We start from the raw sequence: 12,542 nt of genomic DNA, 5'->3' as shown, positions 1-12,542 counted from the left end.
ATCAGGGACATCATACATGAAGAAAGTAAAAGGCAATTGAAAAGGCAGGAAAAAAAGGAAAGACCAAGATGGTTGTCAGAGGAGACTCTGAAACTTGCCCTTGAATATGGAGGAGCTAAAGAAAAAGGAAGAAGTGATGAAGAAAAAGAACTGAATATAAGATTCCAAAAGGCATCTCAAGAAGACAAAGTGAAGTATTATAATGACATGTGCAAAGAGCTGGAGATAGAAAATCAAAAGGGAAGGACACACTCGGTGTTTCTCAAGCTGAAAGAACTGAAGAAAAAATTCAAGCCTTGAGTTGCAATACTGAAAGATTCTATGGGGAAAATATTAAATGATGCAGGAAGCATTAAAAGAAGGTGGAAGGAATACACAGAGACATTATACCAAATAGAATTAGTTGATGTTCAACCATTTTAAGAGGTGGCATATGAACAGGAACTGATGGTACTGAAGGAAGAAGTCCAAGCTGCCCTGAAGGCATTGATGAAAAACAAGGCTCCAGGAATTGACAGAAAAGCAATTGAGATGTTTCAACAAATAGATGCAGTGCTGGAAGTGCTCACTCGTCTGTGTCAAGAAATTTGGAAGGCAGCTACCTGGCCAAACGAAAAGAAGAGATCGATATTTATGCCTATTCCCAAGAAAGGTGATCCAACAAAATTCAGGAATTATCGAACAATATTTTTACTGGGTTTATCATTAATATCACATGCAAGCAAATTTTGCTGAAGATCATTCAAAAGTGCCTGCAGCAGTATATTGGCAGGGAATTGCCAGAAATTCAGGCCAGATTCGGAAGAGGATGTGGAACCAAGGATATCATTGTTGATGTCAGATGGATCCTGGCTGAAAGCAGAGAATACCAGAAAGATATTTACCTGTGTTTTGTTGACTACGCAAAGGCGTTCGACTGTGTGGTTCATAACAATTTATGGATAACATTGCAAAGAATGGGAATTCCAGAACACTTAATTGTGCTCATGAAGAACCTGTACATAGATCAAGAGGCAGTTGTTTGAACAGAACAAGGGGTTGCCGTGTGGTTTAAAGTCAGGAAACGTGTGCATCAGGGTTGTATTCTTTCACCATACCTATTCAATCTGTATGCTGAGCAAACAATCCGAGAAGCTGGACTATATGAAGAAGAACGGGGCATCAGGATTGGAGGAAGGCTTATTAACAACCTGTGTTATGCAGATGACAGAACCTTGCTTGCTGAAAGTAAAGAGGACTTGAAGCACTTATTGATGAAGATCAAAGACCACAGCCTTCAGGGTGGATTGCACCTCAACATAAAGAAAACAAAAATCCTTACAACCGGACCAATAAGCAACATCATGATAAATGGAGAAAAAATTGAAGTTGTCAAGAATTTCATTTTACTTGGATCTACAACCAACAGCCATGGAAGCAGCAGTCAAGAAATCAAAAGACGCATAGCATTGGGCAAATCTGCTGCAAAGGACCTTTTTAAAGTGTTGAAAAACAAAGATGTCACCTTGAAGACTAAGGTGCACCTGATCTGAGCCATGGTATTTTCAATCACATCATATGCATGTGAAAGCTGGACAGTGAATAGAGAAGACCGAAGAAGAATTGACCCCTTTGAATTGCGGTGTTGGTGAAGAATATCGAATATACCATGAACTGCCAAAAAAACGAACAATCTGTCTTGGAAGAAGTACAACCAGAATGCACCTTATGAGCAAGGATGGCGAGACTGTGTCTTACATAGTTTGGACGTGTGGTCAGGAGGGATCAGTTCCTGGAGAAGGACATCATGCATGGTAAAGTACAGGGTCAGCAGAAAAGAGGAAGACCCTCAACGAGATGGACTGTCATAGTGGCTGCAACAATGGGCTCAAGAGTAACAAGGATTGTAAAGAATGGCACAAGACCAGGCAATAGCTTAACAGCAATAACTGCACCTAACAGCAATAACTTAGGTCTAGAAGCAAAAATGGGTCTTGGGGGTGGGTCCTGGGAACATTTAGTAATGTCTTTTAAGGCATCTGCCTCAGGCAGTACTCCAAGCAACATCCCAGGCAATACCTCAGATAAAGACTCTACAGGCAAGGCTAGGTTAATCTCATCAGGTGGAGGTGGAAGGGATAATGGTTTTACTGTGGAGCGTGGTTTAGCCAACAAAGATGGAGTAATCTCTTCAGATGGGAGTAAGAGGTCTGGTTCTGTTGGCAAGAGTGATTCAACAGGATTTAGGGGCTCAGTGTCCCCAGCTGCCCTATTACCTGCCCATATGTCCCTATCCCAAGTTTCAGGATCCCATTTCTTCCCAACCAATGCCCTCACTTTAACTTCAGACACCACTCAACTTTGGGAATTTAATCATTGCTGTAATTCATCCATTCTTAAGACTGAGTTTGGATTGGCAATGTCAGCTCTGGTATTACAAGAAATAAGACTTTCTTTCAGGGCACAAGTGGCAACTTTCAGGTCCTTTATGCAGAAACTGAGCTACGACCCTGAAGCCCTGAATTCATATCGTTCTTTCCTCACTTTTTTCTATTGAAAGTGTTACCAATTACCAATATGACACAAAGGGTCCTTGTCTTTACCCAAGTAAGAATACATGCAAAAGACAAACTTTATCTTCAGCAAGCTTTATTTTGCTTGAGTCAAGTAAAAGGAGTCAGCGGAGATCTAAGCCTCTCCAAAAGACTGACCCCAAAAGGGAAGCAAGACTAGGGCTTATATGGGTTTGGTGGAGACAATAGAGTAATGACTGTTTAGTAGATTTCTTTCAAGGGGTGGGTACTTCTCAGAATGGTGGTGCATGTTAATTAGATCGCCCTCGCATCTGGAATTCAAGATGGAACCTGCTGATATTCAAGATGGAGCCCTCTTGGCAGCCCTTGGCATCACTTATTATGGGATATAGCGCAAGTACACTGATCTTTGGCACTACGTCATCATCTTCGACTCATAGTGACCCTATAGGACAGAGTAGAACTGCCCCATAGAGTTTCCAAGGAGAGCCTGGTGGATACCAACTGCTGGCCCTTTGGTTAGCAGCCACTACACCACCAGGGTCGCTACGAGTAGGAATTGACTCCATTGCACTGGGTTTGGTTTTTTTTTTTTGGTCATCATCTTCGGAGGGCCAAGAAAGGTTAAACAGCGGTCACACTTTGTTCTTCTGTGCATGCGGGAAACTGTAAAGGGGGAAGGGACTAGAAAAACACTAAGAAGCAGATAGTAATTCATCCTCACCCTTATATCATGTTGACAGGATGTGGTTCCTGTTTACCCAAAGTCTAGATGGTAATCTTTTAACATCTCTTTTGTTCCACCAGCACAGTTAACCGTATCTGTCTCAAAAGCAGGAACAAACAACCATTTTCCCTATACTTCTCATTCTAACAAAACTGTAGAAAAGTATCAAACATGTAATCACGGAGAGCCCTGTCTTTCACAAATATTTGATCCATTTGTGGTGATATTTTACGTACTTCTATTATCACCCCAGTCCATGGATTTGAAGTGCTGTTTTTATTGCTGGAGGTAGAGTCATTAGCACCTTTAAGACTAGCCAGACTTGACAACCAATTCAGAAAACTCACACTTATGACTTTGTTCCTCTAGAACCACTCTAAGTACCAAATGTCTTAGACTGGGTTCTCTAGAGGAGCAGAAGCAGTGAAGCACTATATCAACAGGGAACTGCCAGAAATTCAAGCCAGATTCAGAAAAGGACATTGAATGAGGGATATCATTGCTAATGTCAGATGGATCTTGGCTGAAAGAGAATACCAGAAGGATGTTTATCTGTGTTTTATTGACTATGCAAAGCATTTGACTGTATCATCATAACAAATTGTGGATAAGACTGTGAAGAATGGGAATTCCAGAACACCTAATTATGCCCATGAGAAACCCATACATAGACCAAGAGGCAGTCATTCGAAAAGAACGAGGGGATAATGTGTGGTCTAAAATCAGGAAAGGTGCACATCAGGGTTGTACCCTTTCCTTTCACTATGCTTATTCAATCTGTATGCTGAGCAAATAATCCAAGAGTCTTCACTCATATGAAGAGAAATGTGGCATCAGGATCGGAGGAAGACTCATTAACAATCTGTGATATTCAGATGCTACAACATTGGTGCTGAAAGTGAAGAGGATTTGTAGCACTTTCTGATGAAGATCAAAGACCACAGCCTTCAGTATGGATTACACCTCAACATAAAGAAAACAAAAACCCTCATATCGGGGCAATAAGCAACATGATGATAAATGGAGAAAATATTAAAGTTGTAAAGGATTTCATTTTACTTGGCTCCACAATCAATGCCCATGGAACCAGCAGTCAAGAAATCAAAAGAAGAGGAATTGATGCCTTTGAATTATGGTGTTGGCGAAGAATATTTAACATACTGTGGACTGCCTGAAGAACAAACAAATCTGTCTTGGAAAAAGTATAGCCGGAATGCATCTTAGGAGCAGGGATGGTCACAGGGATGCAGACCACGTAGGGTGACACTGTCAGAGGGTGTGACACCAAAATGACTGTCTATAAAATTTTCACTCAGTATTTCAGCAGAAATTTTATTTTTTATAAAAATATCCCTGTAGTTACGTAAACAACAATTTTTCTTTTTCGCAAGCATACGTAACTGCAAGGCTAAAACTCTATGCTGGTTTACTCTTTGAACCTTCTAATGCGTGCCTGTCCTAGCTGTCATTATTACCCAATTGCAGTGACCTTTCGAATCACGTCATAAGCACGTGCTGGTGTTTTCATTGCTTCTGGTGTTTCAATAATCACTGATTTTGCCAAGTTTGTGATGTTTTAGCTACAATATTGTGGTACTTAGCATTGAGGGGGGAGGTGACACCATGAGGTACTGCAGTGGGTGACACCAACCCTAGGGATGCCACTATAGACAGGGAAATCATTTGGAAAAAATTCATCTGGTTAACATTTCACATATCATCTAAACGTGGATACCACTGTAATAGTTCTAGCTCTGGACTGGAGGGCGATATGGCAAGACAGAGGAAGGGGCAGAGGAGGAAATGTCAGCATTCGTTGACTGGCAGAGGGGCAGTGTGGCAGAGGGGCAGTGAAAGGAGGGTGAAAGGTGACCGCTGACACCACCTCCAGCGCTGTCGCTGCAGCCCTGGCGTCTTAGGAACTCAGGATAACTGTAGGCAGGCCAAAGTCCAGTCTAGTTTATATTAACTTGGAAAATGTCATTTTCTTCTTGAAACCAACAGGAGTAAATGACAACTTCTCTCATTTATTTCAGAAAACGAAATTAACTGAGACTTCAAGACCAAAAACTCATTGCTGTTGCTGTTGAGTCAGTTCTGCCAGGAAGAAGCTGTCTGATTGAAGCACTGTATCCTGAGTAGTTCCTGTTACATCCAAGTTGATCCTGATCCTGTGTTGTAACCTGTTACTTCCCTAATAAACCTCCTAATTGTGAGTATGGTCTTTGAGTTTCGTGTGGCCATTACAACAAATTATTGAACCCAATGGAGAAGTACACTATGGGAGGGAAGGCTGGTATTAGGATTAGTTAAAAGGTTGGCGAATGGAGGTTTTTCTGACCTCCACCTCATAGGGTTCAGCCTTAGGCTGATGTTGATCTTGATTCTCTCTCCTCCTCCTTAAGTTAGATGAGGTCTTATGCCATGCTGTTTTTACAACTTCAGAGGATAGTTCAATGATTCCAGAAAGTCTGAATTCCATGAAAATTTTAAGTTCTACTCCCCATTTCCCCCTCTTTTGATCAGGATTCTTCTATAGAACCTTTAATCAAAACACTCGGCAATAATAGCTGGCAATTATCCAGTTCTGGTCTCTTGGCCTAGGAGGCAATGGTTCATGGTGGCAATTAGACATACATTCCAATTCCTCCTCCAACTCCTGATTCTCCTTCTTCCTGTGCTGTTCTAGGGGAATAGAGACCAACTGTACCGCAAATGGCCACTCACAAATTTTAAGGCCCCAGGTACTACACAATGAACTAGGAGGTAGAACAGAAGCACTAAAATCAACATAAGGCCATTTGAGGGTAGTGGGTCAGGACCCCTTTTAAGATAACCTTTCTGTGGCTCCTGTGAAATGTACATCTAGTCCCCAGAAAATGTGAGTACATGTGAAACTGAAGAAGTCCATTTTGACACCCCGAAGGCTGGGGCATAAGCTTTAGATTTCCTACTTGTTATAAACAAGGAAGTGTATAGCCTCAGTCATGGCTGGTGAACATCTTATAATCTATGAGGTTAGCCATTCTTGGAAAAACTGCTACATCAAACCAACCTTAGGCCTATACTATCTTTACTTCTGTACTTTCCAGTTTCAGAAGCCATTAACCCATTGGCATTGAGATGATTCCAACTCATAGCAACCCCATTTGTTACAGAGCAGAACTACTCCGTAGAGTTTTCTTGGCTGTAATCTTTACAGACGTAGATTGCCAGGACTTTCTTCTGTGGCATCACTGGGTAGGTTCAAACTGCTAACCTTTAGGATGGCAATCATGCACCATTAGATGACCTCCATTACTTAAGCCAACTTTAGGTAACTTGAAAACTTGCAGTGTAAAAGTTGTAACTGTCAAATCCACTGTTCCAATAAAGCTTTCTGGATTTGGGTGACTCTACTGTACATTCCTCCCAGAGTCCCAACTGGTGTACTCTCCTGATGGTGGCAACCATGTCCCAGACATCTAGTGTCCCTTAGACCAAGCACAAGGCTTGGCCCACTGAAGGCACTCAACCACTATTTGCTGAAGGAATAAGTGAATCTTTCAGCTCTGATAAAAGAAACTCAGGTTCCTATCAAGAAAGCCACAAAAATGCAGAAGGAAATGCCTGGGAAAGAAGGAAAGCCTGAGTATTAACCAAGTGCTTTGGGTTTTGGGGAAGCCACAGAACCCTGGCTACAATACAAGAAGCAGACCACAACCCTCTTGCCCTTCAGCTTGAATATTAAGTTTCTTCTTGACTTGTTGGAGGAGCCCTGGTGGTGCAATTGTTAAGCACTGGCCTAGTAAACAAAACATCGCCCACCAGCTGTTCCTTGGGAGTAAGATGTGGCTGTCTGTTTCCCTAAAGATTTACAGCATTGGAAATCCTTTGGGGAAGTTCTACTCTTCCCTACAGGGTCACTATGAATTGGAGTCGATAGAGGCCCTGTAGGACAGGGTAGAATTGCCACACGGGATTTCTAAGGCTGTAAATCTTTAGGGAAACAGACAGCCACATCTACTCTTGCCGAGCAGCTGGTGGCAGGGCTGGGGCACTGGTGGCACTGTGGTTAAGAGCTCAGGCTGCTGACCAAAATGTCCGCAGTTCAAATCCACCAGTCATTCCTTGGAAACTCTGTGGGGCAGTTCTACTCTGTCCTATAGGGTTGTTGTGAGTTGGAATCAATTTGATGACAACAGTTTTGGTAGATGGCAGTTGGTTTGGTTTGTTTGTTTATTTATTTTGAGTCGACTCGTTAAAATTGACTCTCCTGAGGAATACACAACTGTACTTTAGAACCTAGTTCAGAAATGTCTTGCTTAACATTGAAACACACAAACATGCCCACACAAAAGGGTGAGTGTACTTGCATGCCTCACCCTGCTGCCTCATACACACACCTCTGGTCTTGTTTCTCCCTAGCTGAAAGAATTTCAATGGCTTCTTGTTTCATTTTAAATAGAGTCCAATCTGTTCAACCTGGACTTTAGGCCCTGCATGACCAGACCCTGCTGTCTTGCCAGCCATATCTCGCCCCAATGTCTCCCTCACTTGCTGCTTCCAGCCATGTCAGCCAGTTCAGTCAGCTTCCCCTGAAAGCCATGGCTTCCTCTGGCCTCAGGGTCTTCACGCTTCTTTTCCCTCCTCTCGAAATGCCCCCCTCACTTGCCTGGCTCAGCCCTACCTCTCCTTCTGGTCTTTGCCCCAGTGTTCTCCTGGGAAAACCCTCCTTATACGCTTTGGTGCAGCCCACCCATCTCCCTCCCTGCCTTTGCCCTGGTCGTCAGGAGGCACCCCTGTCTCCTAGTGGGCCACGAGCTGCGCTAGGAGCTTCTGAAACGTCAGAAGCCATGCCTACCGTGTTCTCTGTCTTATCTCAAGTGCCTACATGGTGCCTGACCCAAAATAACTATTATAGAAATGTTACAAATAAGTGCTTTATTATAATTGTGATGCTGGCTTCAGGAAGACTTGACAGGATAAGTCTAGGGTCTTACATGGTCTTGAGGTGAGGGAACATGGACAGAAGAAGAAGGCAACTTTTGGAAGGGAAACACCCCTCCATTAGCACGAAAGTTCCATGGGAAAGTTTTTTTTTTTTTTTTTTCTGGCTTATTTTAGCTACACCCTCAGAGCAAAATATTTAGCAGCTTTATGGCAGAAACTCTAACCAACAGCCTGAAACAACCAGACATTCAGTAGTGTTTATCAGCTGTATGGCAACATTGCTCCAAGCCTAAAATGACACTAGCATAGAGTGAGTGCATCACATGTAACTGTTGAATGAATGAATGGGGCTTCACTTATTTCCAGCATTCTGTGGAGTATCTCTAACAGGTGCCTCCTGCACTGGCTACACCCACTTCTCTGGTCCAGCTCCTCCCTTCCCGCGGTCCCCTTTTTTCCCACCCCACCCCCACCACTGTTCTGGCCACACAAAAACAGAGCTGTGTCTCTGCAGAGTCCACAGGGGAGGACAGCATGGAAGTGGAGCCAAGTGAGGTGAGGGCAGGGAACTGCATACGATCCATTTTCTTGGGCCAGTCACAGTCTTGGCAGGGAGAAGCCCATGTGAAGGGCCCTATGTGCCAGGCGTGAAGCTGAACTCTGGCCTGTGATAGATGACAGAGCACAGGGTGAGGGGTGTGTTCCCCAGGTTCTTAGCAGCTGTGAGAAGGGACAAGCGAGAATGGACAACAGAGACCAACACTAGGTGCTGGCTAGGAGATGAATCGCAATGGAAACCTGGGAGAAGGGGTCACAGGTCTTTCTCAGGGTTAGGGTGCTGAGCTGTGCCAGACCCTGCTTCCCGTTCTCCAGGCTAATGCCCCAGGGGATCACCGAGGGGAAGCGGAATGGGCTCTCTGCCCTGCGATAGCACAGCTCTTTGACCCTGGGGTTGATGATTATCAAACATCCAGGAAGCAGCCAATGAGGAGGCCCCCAAGGGCTACCTTAAGAGGTGGAGCTGCCCTGAGCAGTTTCTCCTGGATACAGTCAGAGTCTAAGGACACTCAAGGCTCTTTTGTTGGCAGGTAAGAGGATTTGAGTGGAAAGGCATGCTCAGGGTGTGCACCTGGAGTCCTGGGACTTTCTTCTGTACCTCAAAGTCAGGCCATTTTTGGTGTTTGTCTCCTATGCCACCTCAGCAGCTTCAAAATCTGCAATTAAGCGGATAAAGCTTTTGCTGAAACTTGTGCTTGCAAACACAGAATTTCTGTGATGTCTGGTTCCTGGGAGAGGGACCAAGGACCTCTGGATCTGCACGGTGCCACCCCAATGTTCCAGGAAGGTGAGAGAGCCAGTAAAGGATGAAAAAGTGTAGTGGGGACATTACTAAAACTATTGAGCATTGACTTTGTGCCATTACTTTATACAGATTATTTTATTAAATCCTTAAAATACTCCAAGGAGTCAGGGTTCTTTACTCTGTTCAACAGACAAAGAAACCAAGGCTCAGAGTGTTTAAGTGACCTGTCCAAGATCACACAGCTAGATGGGGATGGAGTCAGGATTCAAATCCAGACCTTTCTGATTCTTCCCTTCTCCCAGGATTGGTGGCCTGCTCCCTCTAGGGCAAAAGCAGAAAGACACACCATTGACCAGGGTCTGCCTGGTCCTGGGAGGCTGGGAGCTATTGGTGGGAGAGATGGGGAGCAACTCACATGGCTTCCTCTCTCCTCCCCAGGGCTGCCTTGGTCTTTCTCATGGACTTTGAAATTTCAGACAGAGGACTACCTATGGCTACTTATCACATCCGCAAGTACCGGGAGAGTGACCACAAAGAGGTTATAGAATTGTTCTCCGTGGGGATGACTGAGAACATCCCTGCCACCTTCCGCCACTTGCTGAGGCTGCCCCAAACCTTGGTGCTATTATGTGGGGGGCCCCTCACCCTATTCCTGGTTTCTGGCTCCTGGCTCCTGGCCCTCATGGCCAGCCTTGCCCTTCTTGCAGTCCTGAGGTTCCTTGCCAAGTATCCCTGGACTGAATATGTAGCCATGTCTTTGAATACAGACATGTCTGACATCACCAAAACCTACCTCAGCAAGCAGGGTTCCTACTTCTGGGTGGCTGAGTGTGAGGAGCAGGTGGTGGGCATGGTGGCATGTCTGCCAGCTGAGGATTCAACCTTGGAGAGGAAGCAGTTGGAGCTATTACACCTGTCTGTGGCCTTGGAGCACCGTGGTCAGGGGATGGCGAAAGCCCTGGTCAGGATGGTCCTCCAGTTTGCCCGGGACCTAGGCTACAGTGAGATCATTCTGTCTACCACTGCAGTACAGTACTCCGCAATTGGCCTTTATCAGAGCCTCGGCTTCCAGAAGGTTCATGAGTATTTCTTTTCCACGGGCTTTAGGATAACCTCTGTTGCTACAATTCGTTTTATCTACTGCCTTCCCTCGCCTCAGGTCTGTCAGGCACCGCAGCAAGGCGGGGGACTGTGATCTGATTTGTTGTGTATTTGTCAGGACAGGATGGACTCTGCTATAGTAACAAGCAAGCCCTGATGTCTCTGTGCTATGACACAATAAAAGCGTATTGCTCATTCACATCAGCACCCAGTGTGGATGATGGTAGGGTGGCACGGGGAGCTCTGCTCCATTGAATCTTTTTCTGTTGCCTTTGTTTCATTTATCTGTTATTGATGTTAGTGCTGTCAAGTCAGTTCCTACTCACAGTGACTATGCACAACAGAACGAAGCACTGCCCAGTCTGGCACTATCCCCACAATCATTGTTATGTTTGAGCCCACTGTTGCAGCCACCCTGTCAATCCATCTTGTTGAGGGTCTACCTCTTTTTTGCTGACCCTCTACCAAGCATGATGTCCTTCTCCAGGGACTGATCCCTCCTGACAACATATCCAAAGTATGTGTGATGAAGTCTCGCCATCCTCACTTCTAAAGAGCATTCCTCCAAGACAGATTTGTTCATTCTTCTGAAGTACATGGTATATTCAATATTCTTTGCTAACACCATAATTCAAAGGGATCAATTCTTCAATTTTTCTTACTCATTGTCCAGCTTTCACATGCATATGAGGCGATTGAAAATATCATGTATTGGATCAGGTGCACCTTAGTCCTCAAAGCGACATCTTTGCTGTCAGTTTATTGTACTGTGGTGGCTTGCGTATTACTGTGGTGCTGGAAGTTATGCCACTGGTATTTCAAATCCAGCAGGGTCACCATGGTGGACAGGTTTCAGCAGAGCTTCCAGACTAAGACAGACTAGGAAGATGGACCTGGCCATCTACTTCTAAGAAAGCTGGCCATTGAAAACCTTATTTTATTCATTTATCTAGTCCCACAATAATGATTCTTAAAAGCAGCCACAAGACAATAAGGCACATTTATTTAGCTCACAAGCCTGTGGGTCAGCAACTTAGGCTGGGCCTGACTGGAATTGTTTTGGTCTCAGAGAGCCTTGCTCACATGTCGGGGGGTTGGATGAAGTGACAGTGTGACTGGGCCTGACTCATTTTCCAGAAGACTGCTCAGGCATGGTTTGTTTCTCTAATTGTGGTGAAAAAAAAAAAAGAAAATGCATACACACAAATATATATATATATAAACCATTTGCCAATTGAACACTTTTTACACATGTCATTCAGAGACATTGATTATGTTCATCACGTTGTACAACCACCACCACTACCCTTTTCCAAATCATTCCACAACCTGAACAGATAGTGTCAGGCACGTTTTTAAGGTAATTGTGAGGAGCAAACAGGGAAGCAGAAACAAGCAAGTACCTTTTCAGGGCTCTGTAGGTGTCACATCTTCTAGCAAACCAGGCTCAGGGGGAGAAAGAGGCTCTGCTCTTACAGGCCAGAGCCTGAGGTGGGCAAGGAAGGAACAAGCATAACAGTGTCCTAAGTGTGGGGATGGGGGAAATACTGGGCTCCCAAACTGTTCATCGGTGGAGGGCCTCCCAGAGGGGGCAGGGGTTCAACCTGGAGAACTGGGAGCCTGGAACAGAGCTTGTCTGTCCCCTGCTCCACTCCCTGCAGCACTGTCCAGCCACACTGAGCAGCTTCCAGTTCTTTCAATAAACTCAGCTCTCTCTGCTGGAGGCCTGCAGCTGCTTCCTCTCTCCTCCTTCCCTGCCCCTTTTTGTCTGTTTAGCCCCTCCATTGTCAGCTAAGTGGCAGGAATACCTGGGTTGGAAAGGTAGCTTCTGACCTCAGAGGAAGTAGTTCATCCTGATTTTATCCTGGCCATTACTGCCATTTAGTCCCTTGCTATTCCAAGTGTGGTCCTAGACCAGCAGTAGCAGTGATGCCAGGCAGCTTGTGAAAAAGGAGTGTGGCCCCAG

At 44.8% G+C, this 12,542-nt stretch overlaps 1 protein-coding gene across 1 annotated transcript; it reads left to right on the top strand.

The window, feature by feature from the left end:
- Positions 1-9,965: 9,965 nt before the first annotated feature.
- On the top strand, positions 9,966-10,670 carry LOC100669295 (putative N-acetyltransferase 8B). The gene has a single exon (XM_003413570.3). The coding sequence runs from the start codon at positions 9,966-9,968 to the stop codon at positions 10,668-10,670; it is 705 nt and encodes a 234-aa protein (XP_003413618.3).
- Positions 10,671-12,542: the final 1,872 nt, after the last annotated feature.

The sequence above is a fragment of the Loxodonta africana genome, chromosome 15 (genome assembly GCF_030014295.1).
Source record: "Loxodonta africana isolate mLoxAfr1 chromosome 15, mLoxAfr1.hap2, whole genome shotgun sequence".
Lineage (NCBI taxonomy): Eukaryota > Metazoa > Chordata > Mammalia > Proboscidea > Elephantidae > Loxodonta > Loxodonta africana.
Note: the sequence above shows the minus strand (reverse complement) of the source record. Positions and strands in the feature narration are given on the sequence as shown.